This window comes from Dromiciops gliroides, chromosome 3, assembly GCF_019393635.1.
Source record: "Dromiciops gliroides isolate mDroGli1 chromosome 3, mDroGli1.pri, whole genome shotgun sequence".
Taxonomy (NCBI): domain Eukaryota; kingdom Metazoa; phylum Chordata; class Mammalia; order Microbiotheria; family Microbiotheriidae; genus Dromiciops; species Dromiciops gliroides.
In genome coordinates this window covers 490597283-490617843 of record NC_057863.1, presented here as the reverse complement: position 1 = coordinate 490617843, position 20561 = coordinate 490597283, and the positions used below count along the sequence as shown (strand labels likewise).

Genomic DNA, 20561 nt, shown 5'->3' with positions numbered 1-20561 from the left:
CTCCTTCCTTCTCCTCTTGCAATTATTGTTTTAATCTGCCTGCAACTGGGAAATGATATAACTGAATTTGTTAGAACTGTATGTAAAAGCTCTACTACATAGCCTTTGAAATCTATTTTTTGTTGTTGAAAGAACATTTTTATTTACCTCACAACTTTTGGATGTGTTCCAAACAGTTAAGATTCCTGGATAAGTGACTACTGGGTAAATAAAGCACTCTTATTCTAACACTTTGATATGTATTATAATTGGCAGCCTAGAAGACATTTATCTAGAAAGAATACATCTGAAGGTGCAAGTGAATACTATGAGAATTATATTGAAGAACTGAAGAAACAAGGATTTCTGCCATCAGAAAATTTTCCACCTGAAGCAAACCTACTAGCATCTAAGAAGTTACAAGCAGTGAGACTGATTTATTTATTTATTTGTCTTTGTTCTGGTCACAAATTATTAAACATACTTGTTTTAGTATTATTAAGAGAAAAGGCATTTGTTTGACTGAAAAATTACTACAAGAGAAAAGAATTGCAAAAGTAGAGAAAAAGACCATAGAAATAAGAGCTTTTTAGTCTTAGAGCTTTGAAAAGGGGTCATAAAAGCCTAATGGGATAATCTGCTACATCTGTTACTGATTTGGTAATGTATGTAAACAGCAGACCCTATTTAGTTTCAAATAATTTAATTATCTTCCATAAGATATGTCAGTATATGCCTTTTTAGCCCAAGCACAAGTGTTAATGGAGGACCTAAAGTCAACAAACCTAAGGAAAAGAAAAGGGAGAAAGGAGTAGAAGAGAGAACTTAAGAAAGCATCAGTCAAGAAGTAAAGAGTGAGGGGCAGCTAGGTGGTGTGAGATTTAAAATTGGATATTAGATCATAAATCTCCCCTACTTAACCTTTCCCTTAATTTATCTCCCAAACTAGTAAATGGAAGAAGCTTTTGGTTTTCTAGATAGACCTTTTTATTTATTGTTATGGTAGTCACAAGGTGATGTTGATTAGAAGGATAGGAAAGTAGAAACACAATACAAATCGTCTTAAGTCTAAGCTTAGTCTATATTCCTTATAAAAACTCACCAAACCGAAAAGGCCACCTTTGGAGAGAGAGAGTCTGTGCCGCGCCGTCAGGAGTCCCGCCAAGCAGGCAAAAGCCCCACTTCCGTTCTCTCCACCCCGGAAGTCGAGTCCCGCAGGCAGTCTGACGTGCGCAGCAGGCGGACTGTTCGTCTCCTCCCCAAAAGGGTGGTCCTTGAAAAACTGGCGTCTTTCAGTTATCCTAACCGACTGTTAAAAACTTTCATATTTTACCACAGTGGCACAGTGGATAGAGCACCGGCCCTGGAGTCAGAAGTACCTGAGTTCAAATCCGGCCTCAGACACTTAACACTTACTAGCTGTGTGACCCTGGGCAAGTCACTTAACCCCAATTGCCTCACTAAAAAAAAAAAAAGAAGAAGAAGTAAAGAGTGAGAAAATAAAGAGGCACCATGATGGGGAGCTGTAGAATGCCAAGAATAACCATGTTACTTCTCCCTAGTCTAGGCCATAATCATTTCTCTTCACATAAACAGCAACTTTTGTAACTTGTGGTTTTTTGGTTCCAGTTGCTGTTGGAGGATGTATTAAATGGAGATACTATAAGTGAAGATGTGACTACCTTAGTGGAGTTGATTTGGGTGGAAGCTCTTGGCCATCTGGAAAACATTCTTCTCAAACCAGCAAATAGCATCGGCCTAAATGATGTAAGTCAATGATTTTGGAAAAAATATGTTCTACTTTTAAAATGTTTTGTTTTGTTTATAGAATAGCAACTTAAGACATAATAATCAGATCCATTTGTGGTCAGATTCTGCCTGTGGTGTAGAAAAGCAAGCTGAGTTAAGTCAAAATCATGGTGAGGGTTTCATAGTTTAACTATTTTGAGAAGTAGACACAGTATTTCTTAACAACATGATATTTAATAAACTGGAAACATTCATATGAACATTAATAGCATAGTGTTGGGGCAGCTAGGTGGTGCAGTGGATAGAGCACCGTCCCTGGATTCAGGAGGACCCGAGTTCAAATCCGGCCTCAGACACTTAACACTTACTAGCTGTGTGACCTTAGGCAAGTCACTTAACCCCAATTGCCTCACTAAAAAAAAAAAAATCAAATTACCTTAAAAAAAATAGCATAGTGTCATGTATTATTAGCAACCATTTTCCTTGTGAAGGAAAAGAACAAAATTTCTGAACAATTCTGTGACTGTTAATTTAATAGATATAAAACTTCACTGGCCAGCTTATTCAGTGGGGATGAAACTTTGGAGAAATTGACTTATTCTACCTAGACTCACAAGAGGCTGATTTGTACCAGAAAGCTAATTTGGTCATTTCTTACATTTATTACCAATAAAAAAAACCTTGGTGATGATTATTATATTTTGAACTTTTTGAAAATAAGTTTGGTGTAAGGGGATGATCCTGAGTTCTCAAAGGCCATGATAGCAGAGCATAAGTGCTGAGGTCTTACTAAGGTGGAAAGATTTCAAGTACATACCAGGAAATGGATTTCCATGACTGTTACCCAAAGATCAACGTAAGACCAAAGTGGTTTGCTCCCATTAGGCTGGCCTCCATGAGCTGATTTTATTTTGGCCACATACATAAGGCAAGGGTTCTTAATGTGGAGTTCATGAACTTTTAAAAAACTATTTTGGTAGTTGTATTTCAGTAGAATCAGTTTCCTTTCTAATCCTTATGTATTTTATTTTATTCATTTAAAAGCATTTTTCTGAGAAAGGCTCCATAAGCTTCACCAGTGTGCCAAAGAGGTGGGACTTTAAAAAGTTAAGAACTCTTAGACTAAGGTATAGATCACAAGCCCTCTTTTGATGAATCACATATCCTTGATGTATTGAAATCATTTTTGGACTTGTGGTTGTGAAAATAACATTATGTACCAGGTATCTATTAGGATCCCTTGTATTCTACTTCATAGTAGTTTTATTGTTGTTCTATACCATTTAATTCTGACATCTTCCTGGATTCATTTGAAAATAATTTTCCTAAAGGTACAATGATACTTATCAAAATTTTGCATCATACTTCTTTTCTCTAAGCTTAGTTCAATTTTTTGATACTATTTTTTGAAGAATCCAGTTGCCTTCATCTTTAGAATTGATTGTTTCAACGTGGCTACCAAAGATTTGTTTATTTTTTGCTCTATTTATCAATATTTCGTTTTAATAATATTTTATATTAAAGGTGAGCAAAGCTGAAGGTATTCTACTTCAAGTTAAGGCAGCATTAAATAAAGGAGGAACAACAGAAGAGTTGAAAAAGATGATGTCAGAATTCTACCAACTTATACCTCACAGAAGTACAGAAGATGAAGTTAACCAAAGACTATTATCTAAGGAAGAAGATCTCTGCCAGGTATTACTTTGAAATTTATAGCTAAGTTGAGATACTAAAAAGGACTTCTGTGAAGACTTTTTAAAAACTTTGATGAATGGGTGCTTAAGTTCTTTAAGTCAGATTTTTTTAAGTCTCTTCATAAATATGTTGATATTCTAGCCCAAATGCAGAAACATGTCTATAAAGGCTCCACGTTATAAAAGAATAGAGGAGCAGCTAGATGGTGCAGTGGATAGAGCACCGTCCCTGGATTCAGGAGGACCTGAGTTCAAATCCGGCCTCAGACACTTAACACTTACTAGCTGTGTGACCCTGGGCAAGTCACTTAACCACAATTGCCTCACCCAAAAAAAAAAAAAAGAAAGAAAAGAATAGAGAGGCAGTGTGGATAATGGATAGAGATATGGCCTTGAAATCAGGAAGATCTGGGTTATAGTTTTGCCTCTGATACATACTGACTGCATGACTTAACCTCTCCAAGCTCTAGTCTTTGAGACTAAAGGGTACCAAGCTTCATTGGTAGAAAGATTTTCCTCACCCAAGAGTGACTTTACCCATGAAATCACAGATCCAGGCCCTATCCTTAACTTCTCTTGAAATAATTTCCTCTGTAAAGAGTTGCTAATTGCATGATCTTTGCCAAATTCAGCTTCCTCGTTGTCAAACAAAGAATTAGACTATATAACTGCTAATCTCCAGATAAAAAATTATCATTTGAAGAATAATATCATAGAAATAAAAGCTTCTGCCACACAGCATTGTGTCTGAGACCAGTCCTAAAGATTTTGAAGTCATTGATTATATACTATTACTAAGAATTGTGACAATCTAATGGCTACCTGTTGCCTTGAGCCTTCATATCTACAGAGTTTTCTACTCAGTATTAAATACTCTCCGTCATCCTCATTTTAGAGTGAGGCCAGTGAGTTTGCATAGACCTCCCTCACTTAAATCCAGTTCACTGCAAGTTGTGACATCACCCCCCCCCCGCCCCCGCCATGTTATGGTCCTCTCCAAGAATGAAGGACAAACAACAATAACAATCCTCAGATATTCATTTAATTGATTCAGCAAATATTTATGGAGAGCACAGTGCTTTGCACATAGTAAGCAAGGCACTTTAGGGGATATAAAGATGAATGAGACATGGTTTCTGCCCTCAAAAGTTTGCAGTCTCATAGGATAGAAGAGTTATAAAATGAATGCCAGGATGTAAAAGAACAGAGGGGCAGCTAAGTGGTGCTAAGTAGTAAACAGAACACTGGGCTTGAGAAAGGAAGACTCATCTTCCTCACTTCAAAACCAGCCTCAGACACTTACCAGCTCTGTGACCATGGATAAGTCACTTAACCCTATTTGCTTTAGTTTCCTCATCTGTAAAATGAGCTGGAGAAAGAAATGGCAAACCACTCCAGTATCTTTGCCAAGAAAACCCCAAATTGTTGTATTGAAGAGTCAGACACAGCCCAAGAACAAAAGATCAGTAAGAATACAATAGGAATTCAGAAGAGGAAAAATTTTCCACTGGGATAAGAGAAGGTAGCATTCCAGGTAGGCCTTGAAGGGTGGTGTCAAGGTTCTATTCAATGTGACAAGAATTGTTGAATGCTAATATCTACCACTTTGATGATTTACTGCTCAACATACTGAAAGCCCTCTTCCCCTTGACTTACAATTACCAGTCTCAAATGCAGGTGACACCAACCAACTAGTTTCTCCACTTGTTAAGAGTTTGAACATGTAAGACAGTTTTCTCACAAAGTAATAGGAATTACATAGGATACATTGAAAGAGTCTAGCAGAGTCTAGCAGAGATGCTATTCTGCGTTAGGGCTAAGCTAAATAAGTTAGAGTTGGAGGAAATACAACCCTCTTTTTGTTACTTAAGAAAAACAGAGATCAAGGAGGCAGAACATTAAGAGATAAGTTTGAGACATACCAGTACTAGATATTTGTGACAAGCAACTACAAAGATAGTACTGAGTAAGCCAGGTTTTCTTATTAGACAATTTTGTCCCACAAATTTCCACCATGTTCCATTTCAAATGTTGATGGGTTGGTATGGCCCTGTCTAATTTCCTCATGTTAGCCTTGAGTTACTAATAACCACAACCTCTGATGGGGAGAGGGGTCGGGAGGCTAGTGAATCTAATCCCTACAGATGGATAGTTCAGGCGCTAGACCTCTGTTTCCTCAGTAAAATAGCAGCAGCAGCAGCAGCCTCTGTTGGTAGTATGCAAGCTAAATATGTTAAGTTCAGCAAGTGCAATTAAAAAAGCATAATTTAGATTATAAATTATAAATTATTACATACTGGGCTGTCACAAGACAACATAATGGTATGGAAAGCAATGTGGTATAATTTAAAGCACACTGGTTTCCACAATATTCCAGGCACTGCTAAGTGCTGGGAATACAAATAAGAAGCAGAAAGACAGTCCTTGCCCTCAGAGAGCTTATATTCTAGTAGGGAAGAAAGCACAAAAAAGTGTAGCAGGGAGGTGAAGGTTCCCAGCAGCATGGCAGAGAAGGTCCTGTATACCAGTAGAGAGTCAAGTCCAGCTAGCCTCTGAAAGTGGGTGTCCTGGAAGAAATCAGTTGAGGGGGGAAGGTACTTCCAATAGAAGTAGTCAAGGGGTGGAGAGGTTTCTATGGCTTGGTAGAGAAAGTCTTAGAGAAATGTGTGACCTTGGGGCAAGTCACTTATCCTTCCTGGTCTCAGCTTCCTCATCTTTAAAATGAGGGGGTTGGAAGAAATGGTCTCTAAGGTCTCTTCCCCCTCTAAATCAATGATCCTAGAATTCTTTCTGAGTAAGACTTAATATGCCAAGAGCAAGAAAGATTGATATTTATTAAGCAGAGTTTTTCTGTTAAAAAGTTGTGTGCATTTTTTCATCCTAAGGAGAAAACTAAAAGTGTGTGTATATATATACATATATCTATATACATCTATGTATACATATATTATAGTGACCCCCAATATGCAGTAATTTTGGTGTCTTTGCACTCTTTTCTCTACAGCTCATAAGAGATGTGATTAATGTCAGTGAAGCAAATCTCTCAAGACCTAACCCACCTTCTCTTGCTAAATACCGAGCTCTGAGATGCAAAATTGAGCACATTGATATGAACAGTAAAGAGTTTTCCAAGGTTAAAGAAGAGCTATTGCAAAAAAATTATGGGTGAGCAAAAGAGTTTTTTGCATTGTATAACTACACATTAGTCCATCAGATACATGTAAAGAGTGCCATACCACCAGAACTGGGAACAGGTAACTTCAATAAAACCCTGGCTCTTAGTCTACTGTTGCTATGAGAAAGCAGGTCCTTTGATCTTCTGTATTTGGTTTCCTGCCTAGTGATTATACCTCACATTTTATTTTTTGCCATAGTCACATCTCTGTGAAAATTTTTAAAATCAGAGCATTTGAGCTTTGTATGTTACAATTACACTAGACTCTTTGCTATTACATAGGGAGATCCATTGAAAAACCAAGTCCAGGTCTGCAATTTGAATTTGGATTTTGTTTTTCTTTTTAATGTGGCATGAAAAAACTAGAACTATAGACTTGGTAAAAACACACCTGGAAAAATCCTGGCCCTCTGCTCAATGTTTTATGTTTTGCCTCCTGCCATTCTCTAGTTTTATCAAATATTATGGTGCAGTGGAAAGAGGGCTAGATTTTGGAGTCAGGGGAGCTTGGTTCCAGTGTTGGCTCCACTACTCATATGACCTTGGGAAAGTTTCTAAAGTCCATCCTCTGATCCTCTTTACAATGATCTTTTCAAGAAACTTCTGATTGCTTTAATAAGGCCACCATGTAGATTTTGGGAAAGTTATTCATCTTTTAAGATACATAACCATGAGCAGAGGATATACTTGTATTTATTCATTTCCTCAGTATAAGCCTCCTAAATGCCACAATAAATTAATGCCCAGACATTCGATGTAACATTATAGTGAAGAATATTTCTTTCTATCACTTTTCCTTAATTCTTCAGGGTAATCTTTAGGAACACAGATATTTTTTGCCCTAAACAGATTTTCTGTCTGCAGTGTCCCTCACCAGAGCCACCACAAGGTTAATAGAGGCCTGCCATAGTGGCAGTGTAGGTCTTTGAAATTCCCACAAGGCTTCAAGAACACTTGGCCTTCCTACAGAGAGAATAAGTCAGACCTTCACCTAAGCAAACTAGGATAGGTAGGCAACTGTAGAAAAACAGGAGGTAATCAATGAAAAATGTATTTAAGAATTATGAATAATGTGAGTTGACTATGTTTTCTGGGTTGTGTAGTACATGGAGTGAAACTCATTATCACATGCTAACATAATACTAGTTTATGGTTCTAATGAACTTCAGAAGGTAAGAATTTACTTAATATTTAATTTTAAGTGATTTGGAGAGAGCAAATCAGTTTTCTTAGGAAATGATGATTCTTGAAAGATTTCCCCATTGGTCCAAAATATTCATCAAATGCTAGAATCAACACTTCTGATTTTAACAAGATACAGCACATTTTGAGACCCACTTTCAATAAACAGATCTGCCCTCACATCAGTATGGCTATAGCCACTGTGATCAAAGGACCAGTATTTAATGAAAATAAAAATTAAGACAGCCTATAGAGCTTCATAGGAAGTCATCTGCCTGATTTTTTGTTTTGTATAACCCTTTTTATTTTGTGTAACCTTTGGTGTAGAGTTGACCCTCGAGCACCAATAATAACTTGTATTTTTTGTGAGTTAGTAATAGACTCTTAAGGTTCCTTTCATAATTTTTGCAGGAAGAATCCAGTCGAAATCTTAAACATATATCGAATTGGCAGAGTTAATGAAACTGTGGAATTTCAGAGCAAGCTTGGCAATGTGCAGTCTTTACTACATGGAACAACTGGGAGAAATATTGTTGGAATTCTTTCCCGGTAATAATATGCTATCTTTATTTCACCAAAAGTTTTTCATCTTATTTTAAAGTTTTTCATGCTTAAACAAGAATTCTCGCTATTTGTTCCTATTTTCATCTTAGTTCTTTAATGATTTTATAATTATACATATAGCAAATCTGATGGGAAAACCAATATTTTCTTTAAAAAGAGTTTCAGCCAAGGAAAAATTCAGTACCTTTGTTACTCAAATTGATTTTTTTAATTTAAATTTTAAAATAATGGAAAATAAGAATTCTTAGATTCACCATTAATATATCAACATACTGATACATAAATATATGTGTGTTTCCATATATATTACATATGTGATCATGATGAGCATTTGAGTATTTGAGATCATTTAAATTAACCACTATATTCCCATTTATTTTAAACCATAAGAATATTTTTATTAGAGAATGAAAATGTCATTATTTTTCAACTGGTTTAGCAATTTGGAATTCTTGTCTTTTTTTACAATATGGACTTTTATATAAGCTCATTTGTATCATAAACAGTTTGAAGTAATTCAGAAGCTATGAATGATGATATGTTTTCTCTGAACCACAGAGAAAGTGCATAATAAAAGAAAAATTTTTTAATTGAAAAATTACCTTGGAAGTTATGCGAAATGAAATGGGGAAAGCCTGGGAGCAGAACAGGAGACCATTTCAGTGGTCCAAACATAAAATGATTATATTAATTCTATTATGATAAGGCAATTAGGAGTATGACTTTTTAATTTAAATAGTACCCTGATGTCTTTTTCCACCTTGTATTAACTTGAAATGCATCTTAAGATTTGTTTGGTTTATGTTTTTTTAAATTGTGTGTATGTGAACCTCAGTTCTGAGTCTGAGATGAAACATTTTCTCTCCTATATGACTATGACATTCTTTTTTGTTTTTTATATATGTATATAGGGGGTTGCTATTACCCAAAAGATTGGTTGAAGATCATGGAATAGAAAGAACAGATTTTGGAAATCTTGGTAGTGGAATATACTTCAGTGATTCTCTCAGGTCAGTACAGTATTTCCAACTATGCTTCTCTCTCCATCTCATTACCAGTGAATAATTGAGTACCCACTAGATATTTTTTCTGTTTTGTTTGTGAACTTTCCCTCCATAGTAACAAATGTACTGAATGTGACTGATTTTTTTTTAGCACAGTATAATTGTCTTTTGGGGTGTGTGTGTATGTGTGTGTGTGTGTGTGCGCATGTGCGCACACCACTTTGGTAGAAATACTAGGTATCCCTATCTTGCCACAGATGGAAGAGCCCAGACTCCTATAGTTTTGACTCTACCATAGATCAACACAGAATCTTTGACCTGCTCAGTTTTTCCAACCTATGCTAGTCTGCTCCTCCTTAGGCAGCCTGGTGGCCCTTATACTGGAGGCTTACCATCCTTAGTAAGGACAGTCTTCAGCCTAAGTCTACCACAGCTGAGAACTTTTAAACTCAATCCACCAGCCTCAGCCTCTCCAGCAGCAAGGACTACAAGTAGGTGCCAATAAGCCTTGTTTTATGTCTTTTGTTTTTATGGATTTAGGGGAACTGGCCTTTCAATAATCTTAATTTACTAAATTTATTATTATTCACCATTATATGTGGATTGTATATACAATCAGACTATAAGGAAAAGTTATTTCTTCCGTTAAACTACTACTTAGCCTTTTTATAAACTAATTAGTTGGCAATTGAAGTGGGAGGCAACGTTGTCCAATTTAGTTAGCTCCCCAAAGTCAATTTTTCTCACTACGATAAGCCACTTTTCTATAGGTAAACTACCAATGAGACTGTAAGGGGCTAAAATTCTAGCTAAAATATCTAATGAGTGGTTGCCAATAAATTACAAGCTTTAGCAAGAGTTAGACTTTTAAGCATTTATTAAGGAGAATAAGAATTTGGTGAAGAGAGAGAGAAAGGCCTAGATTCATTTATCTATTAAAGGGAGAGTGCATTTCTAGCTCCACTCTCCACCTGAGTCCTCACGAAAGAGAGCTAGAGAGCCAGCCTCACCCCTTCTTCCTCCCACAAGCAAACATCACTTCCTGATGCCAAAGAAAAGCCACATGGCTTGCCCTCAGGTGCCTTCTCCTCATGGTGGAGCTTTCCTACAGTAGCTCTCCAGCAGGTGGCGTCATTCCAATAGTTACAGAGACCCTAACCTTTTTGACTTTCTAAGAAAAACTAGCAAAATGTGGAATTTTAATTAATTGAATAAATCTTCACCAAGAAAAAAACCAGTCTCTAGGAAATTCTTTCTCCTTTTCCTCTATTTCTTTTTTGAGCTATATTTATTGGTTACTTTAGTCTCAAAGTAAAGATTGGTTGTGAAATATGAATGTGTTGGGTTCAATTATAGTAAAGACCTCTGTTGTTTCATTTATGTAACTTAAAAGGTGATGTAATCTGGTGTTCTGGATTTTTTTTCTATCAATTTAGCTTCTTGAAAAGTTGTAAATGCTTTGAGCTGTTTGCTTAGATTTCACAAATTCTTAATAAATATTTTTTTCTAATATAACCAAGTCCATTGATAAGATATTTACATTTTTATATTGTCCTTAAAAAAACAAAACATACAAGTTCACCAAGATGACATGTGTTCTTTCATATATAGTACAGGCATGAAGTACTCACAACCAAATAAAATTAATGGAACTAGATTCCTGGTTGTTTGTGATGTTGCCCTTGGATCCTGTATGAATTTACACAAGAGAAATTTGTCATTAACTGAGCCACCACAAGGTTATGACAGTGTGCATGGAATTCGGAGAACAGAACATATCATCTCAGACTTTGAGGTATTTATGTATTGATGCAATCAGGGGAGCCATTGAATAGTAAAAGAAGAGTCTTTAGTTATTCTAGCCCCTTGAATCAAATATGTTAATGTTTAAATTAATACAGTGCAGTAAACATGTTTTAATGTTCATGACAAACAGAACACTATGTTAGGCCCTGGAGCAGATGAAAAATTTAGATCAGACATGATCTCTGCCCTTAAGGAGCTAGTAGAACTAGTAGAAATTGTGTTTAGAACTATAAGGCATCTCGGAAGTTATATAGTCCAACAGGCCCTTCACCCCCATTTTATAATTGAGAAGACTGAGTTCCAGAGAAGGTGAATGATTTGCTCAGCGATACTGCCAGTATGTGCTAGAGTGAGGATTTGAACCTGGACTCTTCACTACAAATCCAGAACTTGCTCTAAATTAGCTTACAAATATACATATTTTTTATGAAAATAACTGCTGCTGTAATTTTCCCACCACTTTATTAAGGATTTTATTTTATTTGTCCTAGGATGATGAATTTGTTGTATACAAAACCAGTCAGGTTAAAATGAAATACCTTGTTAATTTTTGTATGGCTGGAGACCAAATAAAGGGCTTTTGTCCTTTTGCTAATACTGAATGGGAGGAAAATAGACCTGAGTTTTTAAATGATAATTTACAGCTTAAAGGTAAGTGTCTCAAATTTAATTAATTCATTTTTAACACATTTACCAAATAGCTATGTTTGATAATATTTATAGAACAAAATTTTACTCCAAAGTTTCCTCTTTGGGTGAAGATAAGCCAGAGTCTCAAGACCTAGGGCAATGAAGTGCAAGCTCCAGCTCTCCTACTATGCTGGAAAGACTTAGTGAAAGACTGTGTCTGCTGTAAGTCCAGCCTAACCACATATGGAGATGTTGAACACAGGTAGATTGGCCACTTGGTGATGAATTTCCTGGGCAACTGTGACCCACAAAACAAAGAAAAATATAAAATGACCCTCAGCTTTGTGTGACCTCTTTCTCCTTCTTCAGAAAGGGTGGTAGAATATTGGAAAATAGGGAAGAGGGATGTTAAAAATCATAGTTTTTGGATAAAGTACCGGCCCTGGAGTTAGGAGGACCTGAGTTCAAATCTGGCCCAGACACTTGACACTTACTAGCTGTGTGACCCTGGGCAAGTCACTTAACCCCCATTGCCTCACTAAAAAAAAAAATCATAGTTTTTTTTAAGAGTATCTATAAACCTTAATTATTGATACTCAAGAAGTGAGATCTTTGTTCAAAGACCAAAAAGTAAATACTGCTAGAGGAACTGACTCATGCCAATCTTGACGTTCTAATTATAAACAAAGCCAGAAGACAGAAGAAAGTTGTAGCTACATGAAAGAATGGAGATAATAGCTTCTCTCTCCTTGGGGAGACAAATGAAGGGATTGACAGAGGTGGCTTTATTATGTGCCCAAAAGAAACAAGATGCATTATTTCATGAAAAATTGGGTCATCATTGATCACAGTACTCATAAGTATTTGCAAAAAGACTACAATGAAAATAATTTAAGTTTATATTCTAATACCTACAACATTTGTTATAAAGGATGAAGAGTTAGAGCAATTCTATGAAGATTTTTCTAAGACTCTCCAAGTTAAATCAATATATATATTTTTATACTCAGATATTTCAACACTAAGGTAACAGTTGGGAGGAATGGTTTAAAAAAAGTGAAAAATATGATCCACAAATAAGAAATGAGAAAGTCGAAATATTTATAGACTATACAGAAGCTTCAGACCTATGCATCATAAATGTCTTCTTCAAGAAAAGAATAAGAAGGCACTATACATCACAAGCCATAAATAAAATAACAAAAAATAAAATTGATTATAACTTAATATTTGTGAAAATGATTCATTGTAGAAGTGAGAATCATTCTGGATTAACTGTCTGTATATAGTCATTACCTCCTTGTTACAATAAACATCAAAATAACTGAGAAACTAGAGGAAGGAATAGAAAACAAGGAAAATATATAGCATACAATTATAAAAACTTTAGCATGACCAATTTAAATAAGTTAGTGATAGCAAAAAGACGTGAGTGGATGGAGGAAAGAGTATTGACAAATAACAAGTTGCCTTTTTATAGTGCTTTAAGGTTTCCAAATGCTTTACATATATTTTCTCATTTGAGCCTCACAATAACCATGTAAGGTAGGTGCTATTATTATCCCCACTTTCCAGATGAGGAAACTAAGTTAGAGGTTAGTGATTTTCCCAGGGTCATACAACTATGAAAAGTCTGAAGTAGAATTGGAACCCAACTCTTCATAACTCCAAATCTAGTTCTCTATCTACTATGCCAGCCAGCTGCCTAGGTGCCTAATCTTCATGTAGAAGTTAAAATGAAATAAATCAGTTTATCACAAGGAGATCAAAAAGGGATTACAAAGTACCTTAGCAAACATGTGATTAACTTAAGTGTGGGAGGAGATGGCAGCCAGGTCACCACAGGTTTAGAATTTGACTTGTTTGTAAAATTTTATGGAGAATTTTATTGGAAGTTTATGAATAGTATCATCTCATAAAACAGCAGTAGAAGAAAAATTCAGTGTAAAGGGTGTTTGGCAAGAGACTGACATTTAGAGCTAGGGAAGCAGAACCAAAATGGTGAAGTGAAACCAGGAAGCTTCCTGAACTCTCCCAAATTTCCTTCAGAAACAACATTAAATTAAGCCTCTCAACAGATTATGGAGCTACAAAACCTGCAAAAAAGACAGAGTGAAACAATCTTCCAACTGAAGGTAAGCTAGATCTTCAGGAAAGATCTATCTAATCTGAATAAAGGGGGAGCACAACTCAGTGCAGAGGGTGTCTGGGCAAACCAGTAAAAGGCTTTTAGCCACCGCGCAGATCAGCAGTTGAGGACCAGAGATCCTAGCTTAGCAGGTTAGTAGTACAGCAGGCCATTTGTGGGGCCTTCAGCCCCAACACAGAAGGAAGTCTGCCAGCTGGGGTATCTGCTACACAACAGGCCCAACTAGGCTAGACCACTCCACTGCAGTGAAGAAGCTGCAAGCTATTGAAGCCTCAGAACAGAAAACCAGTGACTGGGCCCCTGGCTCTCAGCAAAAGAAGCTTGGGACAATGCACACTGTACCCCAGGAGCAGAACTCAACTTTAAAAGGCACAAAAGAGGTTAAAATATGAATAAGAAACAGAAAATAACCCTCACCATTGAAAATAACTATAGTGAAGGGCAGCTAGGTGACGCAATGGATAGAGCACCAGCCCTGGAGTCAGGAGTACCTGAGTTCAAATTCGGCCTCAGACACTTAACAGTTACTAGCTGTGTGACCCTTGGCGAGTCACTTAACCCCAATTGCCTCACTAAAAAAATAAATAAATAAACATTTTTTAAAAAGAAAATAACTATAGTGACAGGGAGAATCAAAACATGAACTCGGATGAGGACAACAACATTAAAATTCCTATATGTGAGCCTTAAAGGGAAAGAGGAATTGGTCTCAAAACCAAGCCCTCTTGGAAGAGCTCAAAAAGGAATTTGTAAACCAAATAAGAGAGGTAGAAGAAAAACTGGGAAAAGAAATGAGAGTTATGCAAGAGAAAGTCAATAGCTTGGAAAAAGAAAATAATCCTTAAAAAATAAAATTGGACAAATGGAAAAGAAGGTACAAAAGCTGACTGGAGAAAATAATTCCTTAAGAATCAGAATTGGGCAGATGGAAGCTAATGACTCAATGAGACAACAGGAAGAAGCAAAGCAGACTCAAAAATATCTATAAAAGTAGAAGAAAAGTAAAATATCTCTTCGGAAAAATAACAGGCCTGGAAAATAGATCCAGATGGGACAACCTAAGAATAATTGGACTACCTGAGGCCCATGATCAAAAAAAGAGCCCAGACAGCATATTTTATGACATTATCAAGGAGAACTGACCCAGTGTCTTAGAACCAGAGGAAAAATTAGTCTTCTAAAGAATCCACCGATCACCTCCTGAAAGAGACACCCCCCCCCCAAGGAAAACTCCAAGGAATATTATAGCCAAATTCCAGAAATATCAAGTAAAGGAGAAATTCAGCAAACAGCCAGAAAGAAACCATTTAAATATCAAGGAACAACAATCAGAATTACACAGAACCTGGCAGCTTCAACATTAAAGAGTTGGAGGGCTTGGAATGTGATATTCCAGAGGGCAAAGGAACTGGGATTACAACCAAGAATGTACTACCCAGCAAAATTAATCATAATCTTTCAGGGGAAAAGATGGGTATTCAATGAAATAGGGGACTTTAAAACTTTCCTAATGAAAAGCCCAGAACTGAACAGAAAACTCAATCTACAAATACAAGACTCAATAGACACAGGAAGAGGTAAAACAGGAAAAAAATAAAACATGTTATTCAATAAGGTTAAAATGTTTACATCCCTACATGGGAAGAAGATACTTGGAACTCATGAAAACTGTATATTAAGGCAGATAGAAGGAGTATACACAGACAGAAGGTATGGGTATAAGTTGATTCTGGTGTGATATTAAATAAGACATTTAAAGATGAAACTATTGGAGCAACAAATAAACAAAATATGTTCAAGTTCTGCAAATAATTTTGTAACTTTGCCATCAAAGACAACAGAACCATCATACTTGGTCTCCACCATTCCAGTTCTAGATGTCGTTATAGAAAAAGCACTGAAGAGAAAGGTGGAAAAAGCAGGAGGACTAGACCAAGTATACACAGAGGAAGTCTCTGTTAGAAGGGCTACGATAGTAAGGTTCTTAAGAGATTTATATTCAAGAAATCTGAAGGAAAGGAAGAGACCAAAGGTGTGGAAAGCATGTCAAGCCTGATTGCAAAAAGGGCAAGCAAGAGAACATCCATAACTACTAACCCACATGCTTACCTTCTAGTAAGTATACAGTTTTTATGAGAATAATATACACATACACTGAGGACATTCTTTAAAGCACTAGAAGAGAATAGTAGGCTTTTGCAAATGATATTCCAAAGTATGACACAGTTAACTAAAAAATGTAGAGAATATAGGATCCCAATGTACTCATTTTTCAACTATTATAAAGCATTTGATTCAGTTGAGCAACATACTACTTTAAAGATTCTTCTATGACAAGACAAATCCCATGTATGTGTCAAAATTATGCAAAATTCCTTAAGATATAAAACATAGATGATATTGTTTGTCGAATACTCTAATCATTGAAAGTAACCTAGGCATAACACAGGAAGGTGTGTTTGCAAAGGTAGTTACTGCTGTCATGGAGAAGAAATCCAGTGCTAGCTCTAAGTTGAAAAGGGATTTTTTATAGATGTTGAGTTCCTCCATATAATCCTCTTTGCAGATGACATTGGGTTGATTGCATCAAGCCTCATGGCTTAGATTTGTCATCAGGAAAGAGTTTCTCCTAACTATCCACCCAGGAAAAACAAGTGAATGAAGAATGTCTATTATATAGTATAAAGTTATCAGTTGAATGGGTAACCTGTAGAGTTCTTCCACCAGTATTTGTAAATGGATGTTGAATTGGACTCAGAGTTGAAAAGTAGTAGGAAGATAGATTGAATTACCTTTGGGTAATTAGAAAGTTCCTTTTAAGCACTACAAGCTTCTACTTGAAACTTTTTCAGACACCAATACTCTTCTGGTGGTGACATATAGTTATATAATATAGCTAGATATAGATAGAGATATATAGCTATATAGAGATATATAACAAGTCATGGAATAATATAATTTCCAATTCAAAATAATTTAAACTAAATTATCTCAAAGGCCATGGAGAACCTCATGGTGGGCATGAACAAGGTGCAAGACATAAACACATGAGGAATTACAAAGAAGAATTTTACATAGGATGTTGTTAAAGAGATGAATGGTCAAGTGGTAAAACCAAGGCTTAGCTAACTGTAAGAGAAAACAAGGAAATCCCCAGCATGATGGGCAAACCACCTGTGGTGAAATTATAAGGAAAGGTGGATATGAATCCTACAGGATAAGCTGGCATGTTTGGATCATAATGTATATTATTTGAGAAAGTATCCTCATTGATGAGATTGCAGATTTTTTTGAAGACTTGATACCTCATCAAGGCATGGAAATAGCTGTAGGGGCCGAAATTTAATATATGGAGCACTAATTGGGTTACTTGCCGAAATATTGGGATCCTGGAAATAATGACAGACCTCTAGGTTCAAAGCTCCCTCCCCTCTGACCTGCCCTTTTAGATATTTCTCCCAGGCCAATAAGAAAGTAGCCTTACAGCTTCTTTTCCACAAAAGGATCAGATTTTATTACTTGGGAATTAAACAACAAAGGTGAAATTAATAAAAATCAAAGATAAGGAAATAGGGGAAAAGAAATACAGATAAATTCTCTTAACTCTAAACTAAGTCTATGCAATCCCCAGATCATTTCCAATTAGGCTAATTAAAAGGAATGCAGGGTTTTTAAAACTCCCCACACCTGGGATATCTGTTAGTTTCTCCGCATCACCTAGAAGACCAAGGAGCTAGCAGGCGAGCACGAGGGCATTCTGGAAGTTGCTCTCCTCCCCTCAGAGAGCGTTCAGTCTCCCTCCCCCAAAAGGGGAGGTCCTTCAAAACTGCCTATGGAGAGGTCTCCTTCTGACCTCAGTAGCATATATAACTTCAGGGTGGGCCAGGTGTGGCCCCTCCCAAATGAGTCCGCTAAAACTCCAATAATTTTTACCATAAATAATTTTTACCACATAGCCAATCAGTGGAATGCAAGCTCTCACAGTTTCTACTAAACAAATTGCTTTATGTACCATCCTGATAACAGATCATAACTGCTTTAGACAAATTTGGGGAAGTTCATCACCAAGATGGCCACCAGGTAATAAGTTGTTTGGCCATGACAACTCATGAACACCATCTATAAGAAAGCAGAAGTGGGGGGGCAGCTAGGTGGCACAGTGGATAAAGCACCAGCCCTAGATTCAGGAGTACCTGAGTTCAAATCCAGTGTCAGACACTTGACTTACTAGCTGTGTGACCCTGGGCAAGTCACTTAACTCCATTGCCCCACAAAAAAAAAAAGAAAGAAAGAAAACAGAAGGGCTGTGATCTGTATTAGTGAAAGGGGTATTAAGTCAGAGCACTCCAAATATTAAAATATTATTTCCTTTATATTTGAAAAGAACTTTCCCCTCCTACTTAGTAATTATGCCTACAATGCTATGAACAAGCATTTCACTCCTTTTCCTATATTGTATGAGTTAGGTTAATGAGGTTTAGCACTAGCTGATTCTGAATTTCCTGTCTGGAAAAAACCCTGGGATACTTCAGAATAAATCAATCAGACATTTATCAAAATTCTGATTTGTGACAAGTACTATATGGGGCAATGTAGATACAGAGATAAAAATGAAATATTCTCTACTCTCAAGAGGCTTACATACTAGGAGAGAGGAGAAGCTGGAGAGGGCAATGTTATCTCAACATATACATATGTATGTATCTACAGAATAAATATATACTGTAGGATGGTTAAGGAGGGAAGGTACCTGGCATTTGCAGGGGAGGGGTTTAGGAAGGTGAGATTGAAAGTGATGCTTGAGCTGAATCTTGAAAGAAGTGCTGTGAGGGGGAGGTGGTGAGGTGGACAGCCCACTGAGAGAGAGCTCAAGTGTCGAGTAGGAAGAACAGCAATTTGGACACTTGGACTAGATAAGAAAGTGTACAGATGAGAAGCATGTTAATGCAGCTAGTTGGGTCCAGGTGGGGAAGTGCATTAAAAACCAAGTAGAAGTTTATATTTTATCCTAGAGACAAGAGAGAGCTACTGGATTTTATTGAGTAGTGGAGTAACATGGTCAGATCTATGGTTAATGAAGATCTTTTTGGCAGCTTTCTGCAAGATATATTGGAGCAGGGAGAGACTTGTGACAGGGAGACCAATTAGGTTATTCTAATAGTCCAGGTGAAAAGGTGATGAGGGTCAAACTCAGAAACAGATCCCTGCTGTCTGCATATTGATTTAGAAAACCACAAATTAATTTTATGTATGTTGTATTATATTTTTATTTATTTTAAACATTTCCCAATTGCATTTTAATCTGACTTGGTTCCCTTTTGAGGCTTATGGCATGTGAGCGTCAAGATTGACACCTGTGAGAAGGAGACAGATATGAAAGATGTGGTGGGGAATAAGGGTTGGCAAATTTGGCAACTGATTATATGTGTATGGTGAGGAAAAAATTAAGAGGTCAAGTATGTCAAAGAAGATGCAAAAAAAATAGGGAGATCAAAGAGCTCTTAGATACCCTTAATAGAAAAAAAAATGGAAGTTTTGAAGTATGGATTTGAAGGGAACAGTAATGAGTTCTATTTAGAGAATGTTGCTTTTGAGATGTCTGTGGGAATATCCAGTTTTAAATGTTCAATAAACAGTTGGTGCTGCCAGACTGGAGCTAAATACATAGGTCTGGGAGTCATCAGCAGAGGTATGGTGATTAAATCCATGAGAGATGATACGTTCACCAAATGAGATGTGTAGAGAGAGAGAAGAAATACGGACCCCAGGACCAAAAAATATATTTTAAGTTGTAAAACTCTGTGTAGCTTTAAAGGATAAATATAAATATCATGTTTGCTTCTCAGAAATAAATACTCAAAGTATTAATTATTTGAAAGTTATTTTTTTACCATAATTAATATAATAAGAGAAGAATCAGTAGTTTTTATCAGCTAAGGAATTCCTCTTCTGAGAACTCCTCCCACAAATGCAGATTGCAAGCTAACTATGATATAGTGGATAAGTCCTAGAGAGTTACCTTGAAAATGCTGAAAATGTTATTACCACAAGTTTCTCTGATAAAGATCTCATTTCTCAAATATATACTGAATATAGAACTGAGTTAAGTTCATAAAAATAAAAGCCATTCCCCAATTGATAAATGGTCAAAGATATAAACAGGCAGTTTTCAGAAGAAGAAATCAAAGCTATCAATAGTCATATGAAAAAATACTCTGAATCGCATTGATTAAAGAAAGGCATATTAAAACAGCTCTGAGGTATTACTTCATACCTATCAGAAATGATAAATACTGAAGGGGATGAGGGGAAAATTGGTACACTAATGAATTGTTGGTGGAGTAGTGGGATGATCCATCCATCCTGGAGAAAAATTTGGAGCTAGGCCCAAAAAACTATAAAACTGTGCATACCCTTTGACCCAGCAATACCATTACTATGTTTGTGCCTCAAAGAGATCAAAGAAAAAGGAAAAGGATTTTTATGTACAAAATATTTATATCAGCTCTTTTTGTGGTGGCAAAGAATTGGAAATCAAGGGAATGCTCATCATTTGTACAATGGCTATGTTCAGCCATTGTGGTATATAATTGTGGTGGAGCTTGGAAGCAATGCCCCACTTTAACAAA

General features: G+C 36.4%; 1 protein-coding gene across 1 annotated transcript in view; it reads left to right on the top strand.

Annotated features, from left to right (window-relative positions):
* The window catches only part of PARP4 (poly(ADP-ribose) polymerase family member 4), a 98809-nt gene that overhangs the window by 16509 nt on the left and 61739 nt on the right, over positions 1–20561 (top strand). Inside the window, exons 7-14 of the mRNA XM_043995236.1 lie at positions 256–405; positions 1609–1746; positions 3253–3423; positions 6427–6587; positions 8191–8328; positions 9255–9353; positions 10959–11142; positions 11645–11804. Coding sequence (XP_043851171.1) covers positions 256–405; positions 1609–1746; positions 3253–3423; positions 6427–6587; positions 8191–8328; positions 9255–9353; positions 10959–11142; positions 11645–11804 — 1201 coding nt within the window. The remainder of the gene's footprint in view (positions 1–255; positions 406–1608; positions 1747–3252; positions 3424–6426; positions 6588–8190; positions 8329–9254; positions 9354–10958; positions 11143–11644; positions 11805–20561) is intronic.